The sequence below is a fragment of the Sarcophilus harrisii genome, chromosome 1 (genome assembly GCF_902635505.1).
Source record: "Sarcophilus harrisii chromosome 1, mSarHar1.11, whole genome shotgun sequence".
Taxonomy (NCBI): Eukaryota; Metazoa; Chordata; class Mammalia; order Dasyuromorphia; family Dasyuridae; genus Sarcophilus; species Sarcophilus harrisii.
The window spans coordinates 686706278-686728626 of record NC_045426.1 but is presented as its reverse complement, the minus strand read 5'-3'; the positions used below and the strand labels follow the sequence as shown (position 1 = coordinate 686728626).

At 48.0% G+C, this 22349-nt stretch overlaps 1 protein-coding gene across 1 annotated transcript; it reads right to left on the bottom strand.

The window, feature by feature from the left end:
* Window positions 1-99: 99 nt before the first annotated feature.
* Window positions 100-20883, bottom strand: RHOF (ras homolog family member F, filopodia associated). The gene is made up of 4 exons (XM_031948523.1): window positions 20761-20883; window positions 2751-3017; window positions 1197-1331; window positions 100-837 (listed from the first exon to the last, which is right to left on the bottom strand). The coding sequence occupies exons 1-4, from the start codon at window positions 20881-20883 to the stop codon at window positions 673-675; spliced, it is 690 nt and encodes a 229-aa protein (XP_031804383.1). The 3' UTR covers window positions 100-672.
* Between the last annotated feature and the right edge of the window lie 1466 nt (window positions 20884-22349).

Here is a 22349-nt window from a genome sequence, read left to right as displayed (position 1 = left end):
ACACATGACAGGATGGGCTCCTCCGGCCCTGGGGCCCCTCTGGGCCTCCCGGAGTCGCTGCTCCTTGTTTTCCAACCAAGTAACGGGCCGAGTGTTGGATCTTTTGTAGTTTTTTGTACTTTTTTTAATGTCAGAATGAAATGTGGCCAAGACGGTGTGGGAAAGGGACTTGGGCACTCGTGGTCCCCCTCAGGCGGGCTCCCCGACAGCAGGGGTCCTCCCCGTGTCAGCAGGGGAGCCGCGGAGCACGATAACGGTCCACAGATTAGACAGCCCGTCCTGGGGAGGACCAAGGCCTCGGCCGACCCTTCCCCCAGGGCAGCGTCCTTGCTGCCCGCCGCGGGCGGCCAGCTTGGCCCCCAGTCCGAGGCCTTCCCCCGGGCCTTTTCCCTGCCTAGGTGCGGCCTCATCCAGGGCACGCGGCCCGGGAGCCGGTGGGATGTGACCAGGTGGCGCAAGCAGCCGCTTCTTCCTGCCGCCATCTTTGGGCCCCAGCGCCGAGCCTGGGACCCCCTTTTCACGAGGCCAAAACCGAGACTGGTCCGGATCACTTCGGAAGCGCAGGAGGCGCTGCCCTGGGGGTCCCCCCCCGCCCCCCCCAGCCCCGAGCTCCGCGGGAGACTGGAGGGACGGACGCGGGCCAGCCCGGCGGCTGTGCAGGCCCGGGGTCCCTCAGAGCAGCGCGCAGAGCCGCCGCTTCTTCTTGCGCTGGGCCTTCTTGAGCGCGCTCAGCGCCACCTTGGTGGCCTCCCGGAACACGTCCTCCACATTCTCCCGGAACTTGGCCGAGCACTCCAGGTACAGGGCGGCCTTCATCTGCTGGCAGGCGCTCTCGCCCTGGGGGGCGCGGGCCGCGTCAGGCACCAGAAGCCCCCGGCCCCCCCACGCTTCTCCCAGTTCCGCCCCGAGCCGGGGGAGGCCCGACGGGAGATGGAGACAGCCCAGAATGGGCTCCCTCCCCCGGGCACTGCCCGCACCGGGCTCGTGTTGATGGAAAATAAAGAGCTGTTTGTGGTGGGGCAGGTGCAGGTCCCATAAAGGAGCGCGGCTTCTGCCCGTGACTGATGGGGGGGGGGGCCCCGCCCCCGCCCCCTCCCGAGGCAGCCCCTGCCGACCCTTCAGAGGATCCCCCCCCCCCCCACGCAAGGGCAAAGTCCCCGAGCACCAGGGCTGGGAAGGGACCCCGGGGCACTGACCTGGGCGTAGGTGATGGGCTCCAGGTCGGCGGCCCGCAGCTTGCGCAGCTGCTCCTTGTCCTTGCGCAGGTCAGTCTTGCAGCCGATGAGGACCATGGGCGTCCCGTGGCAGAAGTGGGTGACCTCAGGGTACCACTGTCAGGAGCCGAGCGCCCGGCCCAAAGAGCGTCAGTTCCGGTGCGGGGAAGGGCGAGTGCCCCCAACAGCGGGACCCTACAACCCGAGCCGGAGGGACTTGGGGACCCGGGCCGCAACAGGGGTTAAGTAAGAGCCCCCCGCGTCCTTAGGGACTGTCTAGTCCGCTTCCCCGTGTCACAGATGGGAAACTGAGGCCCAGGAGGGTGGGAGCCGTCCCAGAACCGCAGGCGCAGGAAGAATTTGGACCCGGGTCCTTTGTCCCGGAGCCAATCCCCTTCCCACAATGCCCACCCAACTCACATCCCTTCTCTGTTCCCTACTTAACAGGCCTTAATTGGGCCCCTTCTCTCTAGGCCTCCATTTACTCATCTGTAAGATAATCTCTAAGGGCCTAATAATACTGAGTAATAAAGGTTAATTATTATAATTAATGACTAATGATAATAAATGATAAAAGGAGCAGACCTGTAATCTCCTTGGTTTGTGAAATTGAAACACAAATTGTTCTCTTCCCTCATAAGGAGACTCCTTCTTACCAATTCACATGGACAGCTCCTTTGCCACTGAGGCGGGCGCTATTATGATCCCCATTTTACAGATGAGGAAACTGATAGAGGTGAGTGACTTGCCCAGGATTACACAGCTAGTATTGGAGGAAGGGCTTGAAATCCTGAGGTTCTACGTCTACTCTCTAGACATTTATTGCTATAAGGTTTGCAGAGCATTGTATGTGCTTTATTTTACTCTCACACTGACCCTGTGAAGTAGGTGGATGGACAAAAAGCCAGGGAAAAATGAAGGAACTTGTGCCAGGCGTCCGGCTCCTGGAACCACTCGGTCTCTTGGCCAATTTGTTAATCTCTCTCTTTTTTAATTTAATTTTTAATTTTTTTTTTGCCAAGACAATTGGGGTTAACTGACTTGCCCAAGGTCACACAGCCAGGAAATGTTAAGTGTCTGAGGCCAGATTAGAACTCGGGTCCTCCTGACTTCAGGGCTGGTGCTCTACCCACTGCGCCACCGGGTTGCCCCCAACTTGTTAATCTCTCAGAGCCCCAGCTGCCTCATCTGAAATATGAGGATCCCCATCCTGGCCCTACTCCCCTCTTCGGGTTGCTGCAAGCCTGACAGTGCTGTTTGAGGGAAGGAAGCTGTGATTCCTGTGATCTCTGAGCAACCAGAGGGTGGTCACATGCCGGGCCCAGCCTGGCCCTAGGAGGGGGCTGCGGGCAGAACTGCCACACCTGGGCCAAGGTTTCAGCCCTGTTTCAGTCTCCCAGACTCCCCCTGCCCCCTTGTTTCCAGCAGGAACTTTCCATGGTGCTGACCTTCTCCCCCAAGTCGCAGCCAGTGACCCACAGAGGTCAGGAGGGGGGACCAGGCTCAGAGCTCTCCGGAAAGCTCTCGGGTCCTCACCTTAATGAGCACATTGTCATAGCTGGTGGGATTCATGACATCGTAGCAGATGAGGACAAGGTGAGTGTTCTGGTAGGACAGCGGCCGAAGGCGGTCGTAGTCTTCCTGACCTGCAAGTGAGGGAGAAAGAGCGGTCACACGCCATCCAGAACCCCCGCACCCGACTGAGAACTGCAGTTCAGCCACTTCAGTCCCGTCTGACTCTTCGCGTCCCCATTTGGGTTTTCTTGGCAGAGATACCGAGTGGTTTGCCGTGTCCTTCTCCGGCTCATTTGACAGATGAGGAAACTGAGGCAGCCTGGGTCACACAGCTAGTAAGTGTCTGGATTTGAACTCGTGGCACTTAACTGCCCTTTATAACATACCCAATAAAATTTTGCTTAAGTAGTTATTCAGTTTCTACTTGAAGACCTGCAGTGATGGGACACCATGCCCTCCTGAGGCAACCCAGTCACCCAGTCAGCCTTGGGTGGCTCAGGGGATCGGGAAGGTTTTCCTTAGCCTGGATGTGCTTCTTTGCAACTTTTACCCCTCTCCTCTGGCCACTGGGCCCCAATTATAATAATAATAATAGAGAATAACAGCAACAACAATCTAGCATTTGGTATGTATTATACACGGCCTGTACAGAACACATGCAGTAGGCGGGCCGAAGAGACTGAGGTTACCAGAAGTTGGTGGGGGAGGCAAAGGCTTCACTAGTGAAGTCCGAGGTACATCCTGAGAAGCAGAGGGAGGAAGGGAGGGCGTCCTGAGCAAAGACCAGTTTGACCAGATCACTAGGTACCGGAGGAAGAGTGGTGGCCAGCAGGGCCAGAGAGAGCTTTGGGGCCCATTGGGGAAGGGCTTCAAAACAAACTGTTTTATCACAGAAGCAACAGGGAGCCATGGGAGGTCACAAAGAGCGGAACTCTAAGGTAAACTACTTCAGGAAGTGATGAGGAGGGAGATAGGGATAGAAACAGAAACACGGGAGGGAAGGAGGGAGGGAGGAAGGAATAGAAAGCGATGGGGAGAGAAAATGAGGGGGAGAGAGAGAAAGAAAAAGAGAAGAGAAAGTTAAAGAGGAGAGGAGAAGAAAAAAGGGGGGAGAGTGGGGGAGAGGAAGGAAGGAGGAAGGGAGGATGAGGACAGAACAATTGGGGACAAAGGAGCCAGAGAAAGCTGGGCCAGGCAGAAAGCAGCTGGCTGATACAGGGATAGAGTGAGACTTGGAATCAGGAAGACAGGAAGTTCAAACCCCACCTCAGACACTTATAAGCTGTAGGCCACAGGCAAATCAATTCACCCTTATCTGCCTCAGTTTTCTCATCTGCAAAATGGAGATAATACTAGTACTTAGCTCAAAGGGTTGTTGATAGGATCACACAAGATAATTTCTGGAAAGCACTTTGCAAACCTTAAACCTGCAATATAAATTCTAGCCTCTGTTGTGGTAACTAAAACCAGAAGAGAGCAAGCTCCTTGAGGGCAGAGACTGTCTTTTACCTCTTTTTGTATCCCCAGTGCTCAGCACGCTTACTGGTACATAATAGGTGCTTAATAAATGTTCATGGATTGATTCCCTATTTAATGGTACATAATAGGTGCTTAATAAATGTTCATGGATTGATTCCCTATTTAATGGTACATAATAGGTGCTTAATAAATGTTCATGGATTGATTCCCTATTTAATGTGTATGTAGCTTGCTTTTTGCACATATTTGCTGCACGGTGTCTTCTCCAGTAGAGTGTAAGCTCCTTGAGGGCAGGGACAGACTTTTGCTTCCTTTTGTATCCCCAGTGCTCAGCACAGTGCCTGGTACTGAATAGGTGCTTAATAAATGTTCATTGACTGAGAGGCCGAAGACTCTAAGAGTGAGAGCACGATTAAGGTTATAATCTGCTGGAGAAGATGGGAGGGGATGGCATCGAGGTCACATGCAGAGAGGACGGGTCTCAGCCAGAAAGGTCATCCTTTTGTCAACGACTAGAGGAAAGGAGTAGAGAGGAAGATTCAGTGTCAAAGACTTTGACATACAGACTGGAAAAAGAGGACGAAAATAGCAGAATTGTGCTTTTCCATTGTGTCTCCTTCGGTCCCCACAACATGTCTCCAAAGCAGGACGCTATCATATGCTTTTTACAGTTGAAGAAACTGAGGCAGAAGTGAAGGGTAATGGGATCACGTAGCTACAAAGTGCCCGAAGCGTAATTTGAACTCAAGTCTTGGTTCCAAGCCGCTCTCCCACTCGAATCCTCTATTTTTCCAAAATCTTCAGCTTAAGAATGGAGAAGAGGTATGGGAGGGGGAAGAGAAAGTTTGCAACAGTTCCCATAGAGTCAAATATGGAATCAGTTAAAGAGAAATAAAGAACTTCCTCGGTGTAAAGAAGACGGGTAATTTGGACCTACAATATACCTAGTTAATACATTGTATATATCTGTGTATACAAGATTGTTACTTTACAAGGTGAGTTGGCAGCAGGAGGGGCACAGGATGGAGGGAGGGAAGAAAGAAAGGCGGGAAAGGCATTTGGGAGCTTGAAAGAAATAAAGGATAATAGGAGGGAGGGCACATCAGGCAGGGGGAACAGGCTAGGTAAAGACCCGAAGATGGGAAATGGAACGTCCCATGTGACAAATGGCAATATGGCTAAAGTGGGGAGGGGGAGTCATATTTACTAAAGCCGGAGAGGGAGATAGGAGCTTGGTTGTTAAGGGATGTATACCTTACGACATAGTTCTCTAAACAACTTGATTACTGCTGGACTTGTTCTATTTCCACAATCTCCTTCCTGAACTGAAGCACCCAGTGATGTGGGGTGGGGAGGACCATGGACCTATCATTTCCCTCATTGTGGATACTCTGTCCCTCTTAATCCATTTTTCTTCCTTCCTTCCTTCCTCCCTCCCTTTTTTCCTTCTCATTAAATTTTTTCTCCCTGTTCTTATTCTTTCTCTTTCCCTTTCTCTGTCTTTCTTCTTCTTCTCTGTTTTTTCCTCTTCTTCCTTTTCCCTTTCTTTCTCTTCTTCCTTTCCCTTTTCTCTTTCCCATTTCTTTCTCTTCCTTCCTTCCATTTATCCACCAAGTACTTCTTAAACACCATGTGCTAGCTATATAGTGACTGGCTGGTTGGGGCTTTGGTGGGCACCTATAGGAGGCAATGTCATGAAGGGAATGCTGGTCTTAGGAGGAGAAAGGGCCGTCTTCATCCCTGGCTCTGCCACTTCACTCTCAGTGTGCCTTTGATCAGGTCACTTCCCCTCTCTGAGCCTCAGTTTTCTCATCTGTAAAACGGAGGGAGGGAATGGACTCTCTGACCTCTGAGATTTCTGCAGTTTTAAATCTACAGCCCTGACGTACATGTGATCAAGTGTCTAAAACTAGAATTTTCAGAGCTGTCACTCTCTGCTTTGATGGAGACAATTTCCTCACTGAAAGAGCGCAGGGTAAAGGATTTCAGGTCAAACTAAAAAAAAAAAAAAATGAGGGGCAGCGAGGTGGCGCAGTGGATAAAGCATCAGCTCTGAAGTCAGGAGGACCTGAGTTCAAATCTGGTCTCAGACACTTAACACTTCCTGACTGTGTGACCCTGGGCAAGTCACTTAACCCCAAATGCCTCAACAAAAAAGAAAAAAAAGAAAAGAAAAGAAAAAGAAAGAACGAAATGAGCCAGACCCTGCCCTCAAGGAGTTACATTATGTTTGAGGAATATGATACATACCCAGCTTAATACATACAAGACATAATTATTCGAGCAGAGGAGGGAGAGGTGGGTCAATCCCTGGGAGGAATCAGAGAAGGCAGCTTAGAACAGGTAACAACACTTGAAAGTGAGCAAAGAGAACATCCAGACCCGGATCACCCCCTGGGCAATGGAACGGAGGTGGGAGATGTCACATCTAAGCAACAGCCAGTGGGCTGATGTGATCACAGGATAAGTAAGAGAAGTAACTGGCAGGAAGTGTGAAAGGATGGGCTGGAGGCGGATCCCCGAAGACTTTCAATGCCAGACAGGGAGTTTGCCCCCCATGCCGGAGGCACTAGAGAGCCACAGAGGTTCCTGAGGAGGGACGTGACAGCAGACTTGAGGAATATCAATTGGTCAGCAATGATGTTGAAAGACTGGAAAAGGAAAAGCCTGGAGACAGAAAGAACAACTAGAGAGGACTTTGGCAATAGACTAGGAGAGAGATGATGGTGGTTGGGCTAATAAAGAAAAGAGGGCAAAGTTGAGAGAAATTATGGATACAGAACTCCCCCCCACACACATTTCAGCTTCCTCTTGTGTCTTGTCTTCCTCTATTAATAGAGGGCAGCTATGTGGTACAGGTATAGAGAGCCGGCTAGAGTCAGGAAGAGCTGAGTTCAAATTCAGCCTCAGGGATTTCCTAGCGGTGTGACTCTGGGTAAGTCACTTAACTCTGCCTCGGTTTCCTCATTTGTAAAATAAACTGGAAAAGGAAATGGCAAACCACTCCAGTATATTTGCCAAGAAAGCCTCAAAAAGAGGGTTAGGAGGACTTGAACATGACTAAAAAAATAACTCAATAACAAACACTTTTGCACATGAGGGTCCTTTTCCCTTTTTTATTATCTCTTTTGGATACAGACTGGTAGAGACACTGCTGGGTCAAAGGGTGTGTCTAATCTGATAGATCTTTGAGGGCAGGGACTGCCTTAGTTTTTAATTTGTATCTGCAGCTCTTAGCAGGACAGAGCTTAGCACACAGTAGGTACTTAATAAATATTTATTGACTGACTGGTTAATTAGACTGAAGGATTAGGGAGAGTGAAGACTCATGGATAACTTTTAGTCTATAAATCTGGTCACAGAAAGAATGGTGATGCCTTCCATGGAAATGGAGAACTTCAGAAAAGGAACTGATTTAAGGGATTAGATAATGATAGTCCATTATCCACATATCTAAAGCTCAAATCTAATCCCGTCACTCCTCTCCTCAATAAGCTTTGATGGCTCCCTATTACCTTTAAAATCAAATTAAAAACTTGTTTGTATTTTAAAGCCCTTCCCAACCCACCTAGCCATTATTCCAAATGCTTTCTTGCTCCTCCTCATCCATTACACTTAGTCTATGGTCCCTGCTTCTTTGCACCCGGTCTCCCTCATACTTAGAATGCACTCTCTCTTCACCTTGCTTCTTAGAATTTTCACCCTGGAGGTTCACTTTTGTCTGTGAATTCTCAGTGCCTGGGACACAGTAGGTATCTAATAAATGCTTCATGATCATTTACAATATGTTGCAATTGAGAAAGCTGTGGGACAGCCAAGTATCTGACAGACAGTTGGAGATAAGAGACTAGAACTTGGGAGAGAGATGGGGACAAGATATGTAGATCTAGGAAGCAAGATGGAAAAGGAAAAAGAAAGAAAGAATACAAGAAAGAGAGAGAGAGAAAGCGTGAGAGTGAAAGAGTGAGAAAGAAAGAAAAAGAGAGAGTGAGAGAAAGAAAGAAAGAAAGAAAGAAAAAAGGAAGAATAGCTAGAGAATGAATAGAGCTGGTTCTGGAATCAGGAGGATCCGAGTTCAAATACGACAATGGACACTTACTAGCTGTGTGATCCTGGGCAAGCCACTTAACCCCAAGTGTCTTAAAAAAAAAAAAAAAAAAAAAAAAGAAAAGAAAAGACATGTAGATTTGCAACTAGAGCTGACAGCTGCACCTAAGGGAGCTTATGGGAGAGAGAGCATGGCCAGGTAGAAGAGCAGTGGAGAATACCTATAGGGAAGGGACAGGGATGCTGAGCCTGCTGAGCTTGAGAAGTGAGGAGAACTAGAAGAAAGCATCCAGAAAGAGGCAGAGAGCAATAGGGCTGGATGCTGTAGCGTGGCTGAGAAGGATAGGGATGGAGAAGCAGTGATGATGGGGTGATCTTGGACAGTTAACTTCAGGTTAGTCAGGGACTGAAGCCACACTGCAAAATGTGGAAAAATGAATGGGGGCTGAAAAAGCAGAATCAAGGAGTGTAGACGGCTGTAAAAGAGAGGAGCTATATGGAAGAACGGTTTGAGCAAACTTGTCAAGTGAAGGTTTTTAATACAAGCGAGACTCGGGCATTTTGTACACATTGAGGAAGGAGCCCGTGGACATGGCAAGATTGAAGTCAAATCAGATCAAGCAAGCAAGCATTTATTAAGCACTTACTGTGTGACAAGCACGGTGCTAAATGCTTTAAAAATATTGTCTCATTTGATCTTCAAAACAACTCGGCAAAAAAGGGGTGCTATTATTATATTAATTTATAATATTTTTATTTATTCATACTTTTATATTTATTTAATATTATTATTATTATTACTATTATAATATTATATTCCTTTTGAGTGTTAAGGAAACCGAGGCACAGAGAGTTTATAAAAATGTCAGCCTACTGACATTTAAATCTCTGCTCATCAGGAGCTCACAGTCTAAAGTGGGAAACAATGTGGAAGCAATAACGTACAGACCAGATCTATATAAGATAAATTGGAAGTAATCTCACAGGGAAGATACTAAGATTAATGGCCAGGAAAAGCTTCTTGCAGAAAGGGGAGGGAGACTTTATTCCTCCTTGTAGAAGGAGGGGTGTAAGAAAATAAGTATTTCTTAAGACTTGTGTGCTGGACACTGTGCTAAGTGCTTTAAAAATATCACTTCAGAGATCATGAGAGGGAAAAGGACCCTCATGTACTAAAATATTCGTAGCAGCTCTTTTTGGGGTGACAAGGAATTGGAAACTGAGTGGACGCCCATCAGCTAGAGAACGGCTAAATAAATTGTGGTATATGAATGTTATGGAATATTATTGTTCTGTAAGAAATGACCAGCAGGATGATTTCAGAAAGGCCTGGAGAAACTTACATGAACTGATGTTAATTTGAATGAGCAGGACCAGGAGATCATTGTATACAATAAGAGCAAGATTCTATGATGATCAACTGTGACAGACTTGACCCTTCTTAGGTGATCCAAAAGAATACCAATAGACTTGGGATGGAAAATGCCATCCGCATCCAGAGAGAGAATTATGGAGCCTGAATATTAATTAAAGTATAATATTTTCACTTTTTTGTTGTTGTTGTTTATTTCTTTGCTCCCTTTTGGTGTGATTTTTCTTGCATAACATGCCTAAGATGGAAAATATGTTTAAAAGCATTGTACATGTATAACTTGGGTCAGATTGCTCGCTGTCTGGGGGGAAAGAGAGGTAAGGAGGAAAATTTGGTACATAAAATTTTATAAAAACTCTCTCTACATGGATTTGGAAAAATTAAAGAAAAAAAAATAGACTCGTTTGATTCTAAAAACAACACTAAAAAGGAAGTGCTATTATTACTCCCCTTTGCCAGGTGAGGAAATGAGGCAGATAGGGTTTAAGTGACTTGCTCAGGGTCACACAGCTAGGAACCATCTGAGATCATATTTGAACTCAGGTCTTCCTGACTTCAGACTTAGTGCCGTCTGCCTACATTAGTCTGCTGGGGGAGAGAAGGAAGATGGAAATGGAGGAAGAACATAGGGTTTAGAGTTGGCAAGAAAAATGTCCATTTCCTCCTTTGAGCCTGGTGCAAAGGAGGATAAACTGAGGAGGATTAGGTCATTTGAAGGATACACTGGGAGAAATGAAGGGGGAATCCATGCTGAGTAGTTCACATTGGTTATCTTTGATGGCTGGATAGACTTTTAACACATATTGAACTTGTAATCTAGCTGAAACTGCCTTTCTTGTGGGAATTGCTTTCTGGCCACCACATCCCAAAGGATACCTGGGCAGATGATTTCTTGAACCTAAATATAGTACTTGACATTTATCCCAATTGAATTTCATTTAATTAAATTTGGCCCAAAATTCATTCTAGTCTGAAGATCCTTTTGAAGCCTGACTTGGTCATCCAGTGTTTTAGCTATCAGGTAGCAAGGTGGTTCAATGGATAGAGTGCCCGGCCTAGCAAAATCAGGAAAAATTGAGTTCAAATCCAGTGTCAGATACTTCCTAGCTGAGTGACCCTAAGCAAGTCACTTCACCCCGTTTGCCTCAGTTTCCTCATCTGTAAAATGAGCTGGAGAAGGAAATGACAAACCACGCCAATATTTTTGCCAAGATAATCCCAAATGGAGTCACCAAGTCAAATATGACTGAAAATGACTAAGCAATGTTAGCTATTGCTATCAATCTTATGTCACCTGAAAATTTGATAAGTATGATTTGTTTATGCCTTTATTCAAATAACTGATAAAAAAGTTAAATAGGACTTGGTCAAGGACAGAACTCTGGGCCACTCCATCAGACACATTAAGTTCACAATGACTGCATTAATTAGATCAGCACAAACAACTATCCTATCACTTAGGATCTTCATGAGTTCGAATTCTGCCTCAGACACTTACCAGCTGTGGGGCCCTGGGCAAGTTACTTACCGTGTTTGCCTCAGTTTCCTCATATGTAAAATGAGGTGGAAAAGAAGGAAATGGCAAAACACTAGAGTCTCTGCCAAGAAAACTCCAAATGGGGCCGTGAAGAGTTGGACAGAAGTGAAATGACTTGACATCGAACATCAACAAAATGTGCCAGGCACTGTGCTAAGAACTTTAAAAATATTATCATCTGATTTGATCCTCATGACATCTTCAGGGTAGTTATTATCCACATTTTACAGATAAGGAAACTGAGGCAAGATTAAATGACTTGGCTAAGGTCACATAGTGTCAGAGGTGGGATTTGAGCTTAGGTTTTCTTGGCTCTAGACCCAGAGTACTAGGTCCCACCCAGCTGCTTTCAGCTCACACCTTCCCAATCTTGCCTACAAGGCAACAATGAGGGACTTCACGAATTGTTTTGCTGAAACCTAGGTGAACCATCAACAACGGCCGACTGGTCTATCAGTGTCATGGCACTGTCAGAAAAAGAAATGAGGTCAATTTGGCATGAATTGCTCACAGGGAAGCCACACTGACTCTATTTTTACCACTTCCCTTTTTTTTTTTTTTAGATGTTCACAAAACCATCCCTTTGACAACATATTCTTGGGTTTTACCAGGAATCAAAGACAAGTTTCCTGGACTATGGTTTGTAATAGTCATAAGTGGCATTTATACAGACTATCCCAAAAGCCTTAGTGCAGGGTTGTGCTTTATGAACACAAAAGGACCCTGTCTGATGCTTTAAGCTTCAAGTTTTGCAGACATGTAATAACCACACGTTGGCCACTATGGTTATTATTATGCCCATTTATGGATGAGAAAACTGAGTCTGAGAGACATTAAGTGACAGCCTAAAGTCCCAGAGCTAATAAATCTCTCTCTCTCTCCCCCTTTCTTTTTCTCTCTTCCTCCTCCCTCTCTTTCTTCTTCTTCAGGACATTCGGCTATTTTCCATTCTGCGGCACTATTTCTCTCATTCTAAATGACTTTCTGAAATTGAAGAGTCCATGGCTCAGCAATCATATAATAAGTAACATTTAGATAGTGCTGAATATACGCCAGGCACTGTGCTGAGTTCTTTACAATTATTATCTAATTTGACCCTCAAAACAGCTAAGAAGATAGAGACTATCATATCCCCTTTTACAGATAAGCTAATGAAGGTTAAGACTAACAAGGTCATGCAACTGGCAAGGATCTGAGACCAGATTTGAACTCAGGTCTTCCTGACTCCAGCCTCAGTGCTCTTAAGGTTTAAATTCACTGATAGCAGCTCCTCAAGAGCAACTTATATTCTGCCAGAGGGCACAACTACACAGGCAAAATCCATTACACGGAATTACATTTCAGTTATTGATCAGTCCGTTTTTGATCACGTAGGACTCTTTGTAACCGCATTTGGGTTTTTCTTGGCAGAGGTACTGGAATGGCTGCCATCTCCTTCTCCAGTTAATTTTACAAATAAGGAAACTGAGTCAAGCAGGGTTAAGTGACTTGCTCAGGGTCACCTAGCTAATATGTGGCTAAGGCCAGATTTGAACTCAGGAAGATGAGTCTTCTTGGTTCCAGGCCTAGGGCTCTATCCGCTGTACCGCCCGGCTGTGCCCAATCCTCAGCTGGGCAGCTGTGAGGAGGGCAGGGTGGAGAGAGGGTGAGTGAAGGGCCGAGGAATGATTCCAGGTTGCAGACTTGAGGGACTATAAGATGGCATCAGCCTCTCTAGAAACAGAGAAGTTAGGAAGAAAGGTGGGGGGGGTCTGGCAGGTGAGCGGGAAGATAATCTGTCCCACTTTGGATCAGGTGAATTTGGGGTGCTCAGTAGCTATCCAGGTGGGAAGTCACACAGGAAGGTAGAGATGGGGGACTGCGGATCAGGAGACAGACGTGGGCTGGGCCTCTAGTCTGGATGATTATCTGCATCGAGATGACAGGTGAATTGTGGGAGCTACGGAGTAAGGAGACAGAAGAGTCTCATAGTAAAGGTAGGAAGTGTGGATGAGAATGTCAACTAGGGACTGAGAAGGATCAGTCAGACAAGTGGCAGGACAACCAGGAGGGAACGGTGCCATGAAATCACAGGGAGGAGACAGTATCCAGAGAGAGAAGGGAGTTGATAGTGTCAAATGGTCCCGATACAGAAGTACACTGACAAATATTATACAACCGGCTCTCCCGTTTTGTTTTGTTCTGTTTTGTTTTAAGTATCCATGACACAAGTTTAATCTACATTAGTAACATTGTTTACATCACTTCCTTAAGTCTAGACAATCAACAAAATAAAAAAAAATCTATCTTCATTTGTGGTGATTTTTGAGGTATAAATGCTTATGCTGAGTTGGGGGAGAGAGAGACAGAGGAGAATGAGAGCTGTAGCTGATACCTGAATAACCTGTTTCCCCCAATCACTATTGTATTTTTGTGTCAAGTTTTTAATGTTTCTTGAATTCTTCTATTAGGTGGTCTGTAGTAAGCTACCATTACAATATAAGTTCTGTTTTCCATCTTATTAATCTTTTTCCCCCTGGGGCAATTGGGGTTAAGTGACTTTCCCAGGGTCACACAGCCAGGAAGTGTTAAGTGTCTGAGGCCACATTTGAACTCAGATCCACATATATATCACTACATCAACTTTTCACCTGTCTTGTTCTTCAGAATAAGGTCTGTCCTTTTTTACACATTGAGGTCATGACCCCCATCCCTCCCATCTTGCCCCCTTGCACTAAGACATTTCCTTTGCCTTACCCATTGCTATATTTGCCCCCAGCTACCCGAGGCCACGAATTTGCTCACAGCCTCTATTTTTGGATCCTGCCTTCCACGTGCCGTTGATCCTCCATACTTTTATTTTCTGCGGCCTACACTGTACCTGCTCCTCTCTGTGGTTCTCGCTACGGCAGCCACATAAAGGTAACTCTCTCCCTCCTCCTACCCCTTCCAGTTCAAATCAACAAACGTTATTTAACTTTTCCATTTAAACTCCTTTTAATTGGAATTTCAAGGATCTAAGCCAATCCAGCCTTCGCAGTGCCCGTGAGACACACTCCCTGCCTGAGCAAGAGCACAATAGTCCTATTTTTAACGCTAGGGACCACAGAGTCTGAATCTGCTTTTCAAATCCCATTTTTTCCTTCCTTTTCTCACTCCTTCCTTCCCTCTCCTATACATCTTACGCCAACTTGCCTTACAGAATCTTAGCCATGGGATCCATCATTGCACTGAACTCAGTTAATAAGCAATTTTTACAACAGTTACTACATGTCAGGTTCTATGTTAAGCACTAGAAAGACAAAGAAAATCAAAAAGCGGCTTTATTACATGTTCTCCCAAACATGGCCTCTACCTTCAGTCTGGTTGGTTTTCCCTGCCTCATCTAAATTAAGATTTTGCTTTTGTAACTAATTGTTCACATCCCAAATTTCCCTTTTTTTTTTTTTTTTTTTTGGGTATCCCTGGGATTTAGCTCAGTACCTGCACATGGTAAATGCTTTTAAAATATTTATCGACTCTTGTTAGCTGATTTCTACTCCTCCCATTTTCAGGGGAAGGGGAAATCTAGACCTGTGCCTTTCCCACACACTCTAGAATTTCAGATTTCCAAGGTTCTTTAGCCGAGTTGCCTGGAATAGTCAGAGTTTAAGTCCCTTGCCCAAATTCACACAGGCACCGCGAATCAGAGGTAGGATCTGAATCCAAGTTTTCTTGCCTCCAAAGCTGACCCTCTATCCACTGTGTCAGGCTGTCTCTCTCACCTTTCTGTTCTGAAGTCCCTACCTTTCACCCACAGTAGAGAGAAAAATATCAGCTCGTTTCCTGCCCAGGACAGCCCTCTCACTACTGAGATGCCCTTGGTTCCTTCAGGAAGTGTCGGTTGGCTGCCCCAGAATCACTCACTACAGTGGGTGGTACACATGGTGAGGTCGGCCGGGGCCTGGCAAGCTTTCCAGCACGCCCAGGTACATGCCCTGGAAAGACGCCCGGTCGCTCCCTTGCTTGCATCCAGTGGACCAGCAGCCCACCAATCAGCGGCAGGAGCTCCCCCTTCTCTGACCATTAGCAGCCTTTCGCTTCCCCACGGGAGAGAAACCAACTGCACATTGTTTGCCTGTGGCTGTCACTTGGTACTGGCAGGAACACAAACACTGCCCACTGGTCACCTTGCCCTTCGTGCCCTGCTGTTCTTGTGGACAGATCTGCTGCTTCATTCTCAGGAAGAAAGAAGGGATGGAGAAAAAGAGGAAGGAAGGAGAAATAGAGGGAGGGAGAAAAGAAAGAAGGAAGAAGGAAAGAAAAGAAAGAAGGAGAGAAGAAAGAAGAGAGGAAGAAAGGGAGAAAAGAAGGGAGGAATGGAGACAGGAAGATAAGGAGGGGAGAGGGATGAGGGAAGGAAAGAGAAGAAGGGAGAGGTATGAAGAAAAAGGGGAAAGGAGGAGGGAAGGAGAGAGATGAAAGAAGAAAGGGAGGGAAGAAGGGAAGAATGGAGGCAGGAAGATAAGGAGGGGGGAGAGAGGGATGAGGGAAGAAAAAAAGAAAAGGAGGAGAGAGAAGAGAGGAAAGGAGGAGGGAAGAGGGAAGAAGGAAGGGAGAGATGAAGGACAAAAGGGAGGAAAGGAAGAAGGGAAGAGAGGGGAAGGAAAGAAAAAAGAAGGAAGGAAAGGAGGGAGGGAGAGGAAGGAAGGAAGGGGAAAAGGAAGGAAGGAATGTGGCCAAATGCTGGGTGGTGGGTTTTCTGGGTACTTCATTGCCATTTTTCTCTCTTAAGAAGTGATGCTAAAATAACTTTTTGGACATGTATACATATATTGTATTTAACATATACTTTAACATATTTAACATGTATTGGTCAACCTGCCATCTGGGGGAGGGGGTGGGGGGAAGAAGGGGAAAAGTTGGAACAAAAGGATTTGCAGCTGTCAATGCTGGAAAATTCCCCATGCATATAACTTGTAAATAAAAAGCTATTAAAAAAATAAAACAATAAATACTTAAAAAAAGAAGAAGTGACGCTAGCCTAGTTCTTGGACTTCCTTTGAATGGCAATCAGCAGTTCCTGCCAGCCCTGAGCGTGTTACACCTCCATGCCCTCTGTGGGAAGGTTTCAAGAAAAATTGCCCAACAGCACTGTACTGACTCAGATCCTTTCCATACTTAGCCACAATGTAGAGAGAAAATAAACATTCATTAAGTGCCTACTGTGTGCAAGACACGGAGCTAAGGGCTTTTACCCCATTTAACTCTCACAACATCATCCTCCAGGAGGGTGCTCATTTTGCAATGGGGAAACTCAAGCCGAGAGAGTTAAGTGACTTGCTCAAAGTCACACAGCGAGTAAGTGTCTGAGGCTGGATTCAAACTCAGATCTCTCCGTCCCGAGCTGGCTCCCCGGCTGCCCTAGGTTTCTATCAGGCCAGTTACCTGTAAGATCCTGGATAAACATTTACCCTCCTGGGGTCCATTTCCTCATCTGTAAATGGTGCTTAAAAATAGCACGACAGCCACAAAGCCTTGGCCACTGACGGAGAGTCTGATCATCACTTCTGTGAAGAACTGGGCAAGTCGGAGCTCTCATCATTGTTACAGAGAGAAGAGATGAAGGCCCAGAGAAGGGCAGCGGTTCGCACACGAGGGCCCAGGCAGAATTCAGGCTGGGGCTTCCTCTCCCATGATGGGCGAGGGGACCAGCCCCGGTCCCTGTTACTTCCCCCCATACACACATGACCCCCCACTTCTATACTCCTATTTCTTCTCAGGGGCAGGAACCAGGCTCGATTCCCCGCTCCCCCAGCCGCCAGTTGGGACCCAGGGTAAAAGGCTCAGTTCTAAAATATTTTCAAGGGGCCGACGTTCCTAAGGAGCATCATTGCCTGGTCCCGGCCAGGACTGAGGCAGGAGCCCTTAGGGACTCTCTGGAGTCCCCTCAGCGGCCTCGGGAAGAAGAAAAGAACCCTTGGCTTTGGCTCCGAATGAAGAGATGAGAAGGGTCCCAGCTCTCTCTGGACCATCCCTCCTTCCCTGCCAGGTGACTAACAGTCCTTGTCGTGCAACTCCGCACCCTGGAGTCACCCGACATGGTGCACCAGCAGTCTCTGGGTTCTGGGAAGTCCCAGAGTCTCCTTGTTCTGCCGCTCTAAGAGATAGGATGATGGAGCCCATTGACCCAGTTTTCCTGAGCCTGGAGAGACTAATAAAGGGGGAATCTGCACTCCAGACCTGGTATCCCTTTCATTCCTGTTCACCAAGACAACTTTCCTCCAAAGGCCCGAGCCCCATCTTAGCCTGAACAGGAGCTCTAGTCCCCCCTGGTGAGCCCCCTCGGCCCAGAGAATAAAATTTGACTTCAAACTCCAGCTGGAAGGGATGCTGGAGACGCCCTAAAATCTTCCCAGCATCTCCCAAATCCCTTCCTCCCACCCATGGGACCCCCACCCTCGCCACTCTCACAGACAAGAGCAATGGCTTCCCAGACTTTCTTGATTCCAACTCATCCTCTGAATCTCCACCAAAACAGTCTGGGGCACAGATTCTGATGTTACTCTCCTGCTCAAGGAACTTCTATGGTTCCCTATTACCTCCAGCATAACATTCAAGCTCCTTATCCTGGTCATGTCTCACTCCAGCTTACTAATTCTCCTAGTCCCGTTTCATATTCACATCCCCAATTTCTAATGAAAATGAACTTGGAGTTCTTCCCCAACCACAACATGCCCTTTTCCCGCCTCCATGCTTTGGCACATTGACTTGTCTGCCCCCGCCCGTTAATCTTTTTCTTCTTCCAAGGCTGACTTTTTGTGACATCTTATCTAACCCCCTTCCCGGGCTTCCTCCACTCCCCCCAGGGGAGTCTGTCTCCTTGTCTGTCTGGGATTTCCAAGATGGTTCCAATTCTACCTCAGATGTTTTCTGGCTATGTGACTCCGGGCAAGTCATTCTACCTTTGTCTGCCTCTGTTTCCTCATCTGCAAAATCAGGATAATAATTCTACTCCCTGCCCCATAAGAGGCAGTGTGGTTCAGTGGAAAGCCAGCCACTCAGCTCTTTTTTTGGCAAAGCATCTGGGAGTAACTTTGACAGCTAGGAAGTGTCTGAGGCTGCATTTGAACTCGGCACCACAAGGGCACGATTCGCTGCACAACCTTGCTGGCCCTTCAGCCAGCATTATTAAGCATGGCTAAGCAAGGGACTAAGGGCAGGTTTGAGTGGAAATCACAGAAATATTAATCATGTGACCTCGGATAGGTCAGTTCAAAAACTCTGTAAAAAAAGGGAGTCAGACTAAATGAGTTTCTAAGGTCCCTGGGTCTCTGATCCCGTGATAGGATTTGAGAGGACGAAACAAGCATTTATTAAACACCTACTGTATATCAGGTACCATGCTGATCTTTTTATAGATATTATTCTTGTAATAAGTTAGAATAAAATTGTCATAAAAAATTCTTGGGAACTTTGATGCACCCTGGAGCTGCTCCTGGGCAAGACAGAAAGGCTAGAAGAGCCATTAGGGGGCATTTGATCCATTCCCCTTATTATACAGATGAATAAACTGAGGCCTGGGGGCAGGGAAGCTTGCCCAACATCCAAAATCACCCAGTTAAGTCATCCTATCAAACTCTTCAAGGGGTAGCTGGGTGGTACAGTGAGTGGGTAGAGTGCCAGTTCTGGAATCAGGACCTGAGTTCAAATGTGACTTCAGACACTTAATGTTTCCTAGCTGTGGACCCTGGGCAAGTCACTTAACCATGATTGCCTTGCCAAAAAAAATTAAAAAAAGATTAAACATGATTTAAAGGATCTGATGGTGAAGATTTTCATTTATTGCATCTCTAACGTTGAGTAAACAGCAGGAGCTTACTGAGTGTACAGTCCTCTGGAGAAAGTTTGTTTCTGGGCTGACTGAGCACCTCTAGCTAGTGTGCTATCTCCCCCCCTCCCCCCACCTAACGGTTGTTGAATGACTAGGTAATGAGCCTGCTCTGATCTTGGGATATTGATTAGGAATAAATGAATAACACCTGACGCCCTCCCTTAGCAGGTGCAGAAAGAGTAACCCAGTGAGGGGAAATCCCTTCCCACGGGGCATGATGGGACGGCCAAGATGCATCTCCTGCCCAACTGAGAGCTCTTTCCAGTGTTACATCTTGACTCCGCCAGCCCCCCACTGCCGCTCCTCCTCACCCCCAGGCCCCAGTTTCCTGTTACCAGCAGAAACCTCTAATGCAAGGCCTGTGGTTCGCTTCAGGGAGGGCGTTTGCAACACCCTGCTGAGAGAGGCCGCCTGCTGCGGGAGGCCGGTCCCAGCCGGCGAAGGCCAGGGGAGGGCCCATCTCGCCACCAAGGACCTGGGCCCAGCCCCTACTTGAAATGCCCCTCCTCTCTGATTTCTCATTCTCCATCTGTCCTGATTCCCCCGTCCATCCAGGTCCGCCAAGGGCCTCCCTCCACGTGTCTGCTCTTCTGGGCAGGAGAGGGTTCATGATGATAGGGGTTCCAGTCAGAAGGCCCTTTAGGGGGTATCCGATGTATTCCCCTTATTATACAAATGAATAAGCTGGGGCTGGGGGAGGGAGCTTGCCCAGAGTCCACAATCACCCAGCCACTGAGTGGCCCAGGGCTGCATGCAGATCAGGGACTCTCTCCACTTGCTCAAATTGGAGCATGATGGGAAGAGAGGCCCTGACCAGGGAGAGGGGCAAGGGACAAAGAGAAGGAGGGTGAATGCACTTCCCGTCTTCACCCTGAGTCCCCATAGCACCCACTTCCCTCACTCCTCTCCCTTGGCAGGTTGCTTCCCTTGGGGGTGGGTATGGAGAAGATGAGGTGATTTCCCCCAAGAGTGATTTCTTTCCCTGCTTGCCACTCATTTTCAACTCTTTTTTTTTTCCTTCAGACCCCCTGAAACGCCAATGGAGGGGAGGTGACTTTGACCTTGACCTTGGGAAAATCTGTCCTGTAGCAGGGAAGCAAGTGAGGGCAGGGGGCACTTTTATTTGCTTGTTTGTTTCCTGCCCACCTCCATTTCCTCCCCAGAGGGATGAGCAGCCTGGAAACTACCCGCCCGTTCTGAATCATTTCTTACAGGTCTCACTCACCACCTTCAGAGACCTCACTTCTCTTTTAGCTGCTTTCACACGCACTCAACCAACCCCAATATGTGGGGGCTCGGCTGTTCCCAGTCATTCCGCGGCCCTACCTGCTCCCTTTGACCCCTTGTTGCTGTTGTTCAGACATGACCCCATTTGGGGATTTCTTGGCAAAGACACTGGAGTGATTTTGCCATTCCCTTCTCCAGCTCATTTTACAGATGAGGAAACTGAGGCAGACAAGGTTAAGTGACTTTTTCATGACCCCATATGGGGATTTCTTGGCAAAGACACTGGAGTGATTTTGCCATTCCCTTCTCCAGCTCATTTTACAGATGAGGAAACTGAGGCAGGCAGCATAAAGAGTCTGAGGCTGGCTCTAAACTCGGGAAGTTGAGCTTTCCTGGTTCCAAGCCCACTGCTCTATGTACCATGCCACCCAGTGAGCTTTGTTCCCAGCAGCTTTTTGTTCTTTCTGTAGTTATGGCAGCACATTGTTTACTGCAGGGGATGGTGGGGGCGGCTTGCAAGCCATGGCTTATGAGTGATTCCAGCTTTGCGGGCAGCATCAGGCTCCTCGGGTCCTAAGCAAGCCCGACCGGCCAGTTCCTTTCCCTGGGACTGGGTCGGCGCGTTGACCTCCGGCGCCATGACATCATGCCCTTCCGCTGCTCACTCTGATTGGTGCAGACCTGACCTCCCACTGACTGCCCAGCCCTCGTCTTCTTCATGGCAGACTCAGTGGTCGGGGAACTTGGTGATTGAGCCCATTCCTGTGAAGGGCATTGGGCGGCCTAAGAAACCACTCGGGGGCTGCCCAGAGTCGGATGGGGCCCCCATGAGGATGCGCATCCCTTCAGGGCCGACACTACATTCGGCCTTCCTTGTCTCACCAATGCTTAGCTTAGGGCTGGGCACACAGTAGGTGCTTAATAAATGCTTCTTGACGGGCTGACACCACAGTTACTGTTCAGTCAGTTCAGAATCTTTATCAGATTCTACATGATCCCTTGGACCACATCACACCAACAGCATCTATAGGTTTTGGGGACTTGGGGGGGCAAAGACATTGGAATAGTTTGTCATTCCCTTCTCTAGTGATTTAAGGCAAAAAGGTTAAGTGACTTTCCCAGGTAGGGAGCGTCTGAGGCTGGATTTGAACTTGTTCTAGACCCCGTGCCCCGCTCACTGAGACCCAGCTACCTCCTGACTGACGGGCAGTGTCGGGAGACTCCGTCTGAAAAGCATTCGGTAGCCCTGAGAGCAACGCGTGGATTCCCACTACCCCGGGGGCTCTGGCTTGGGGGCCAGATTCTGCCCTGTGCCCACCCCACCCGGCCTGGTCTGGCTGCCCTAGAGGAGACCCAGCTCCCAGCTTGTTATCTCTCCTCTGCTCCTCCTCCCCCCCAAGGAAGCTTCTGACTTTACCACAGTTTCCTGCCTGTGGGTGTTTCAGAGCCAGGCAGAGAGGGTGGGTTACGGTTCTGCTCCTCCAGCCAGCCACCCCTGACACCCCCACGGGCCTCTGACGCATCCGGGCCTTTTCTCCAAATTTCCCGCTGTTCCAAGGAAGAGCAGCACAGGGAGGGGGGCCGGCAAAAAGGGTCCTTCCTTCTCCGGGCCTCTGTCCTTCCTGACCCCCCCCCCCCCCCCCCCCCCCCCCGCCGCCTGAGGTGCATCCAGCTAAATAGCACCTATGTGGCCCCACAGCCTGGAGGGAAGGAACTCATCCCCAGCTCAGCCTCGCTTTGCTCTCCGAGACTGACTTGGACCTCAGTTTCCTCACCTGTAAAATATGCCAGGGGACTCGACAAGGCCTCTAAGGCCCCTCCCATCAATGGAGCCACCAGGCCCAAGCTTCTCTGGATCTCATTTTCCCTTCCCAGCCACTATTAATGGGTAGGAGAGTATGGACCGATGCCCTGAGCGGGAGGTTGGTCAGGAGGGCCACAGAGCAGGGAGAAAGGAAGGAGAAAGCACCTACTATGTGCCAGAGCACTGAGCCACCTACACACATGGACGGACATACTACCCTTCCTAAATCCTAATCTGACAGGAGAGATAGGGGATTGCCCACCACTATTAATAAGTAGGAGAGTATGGCCTGATGCCCTGAG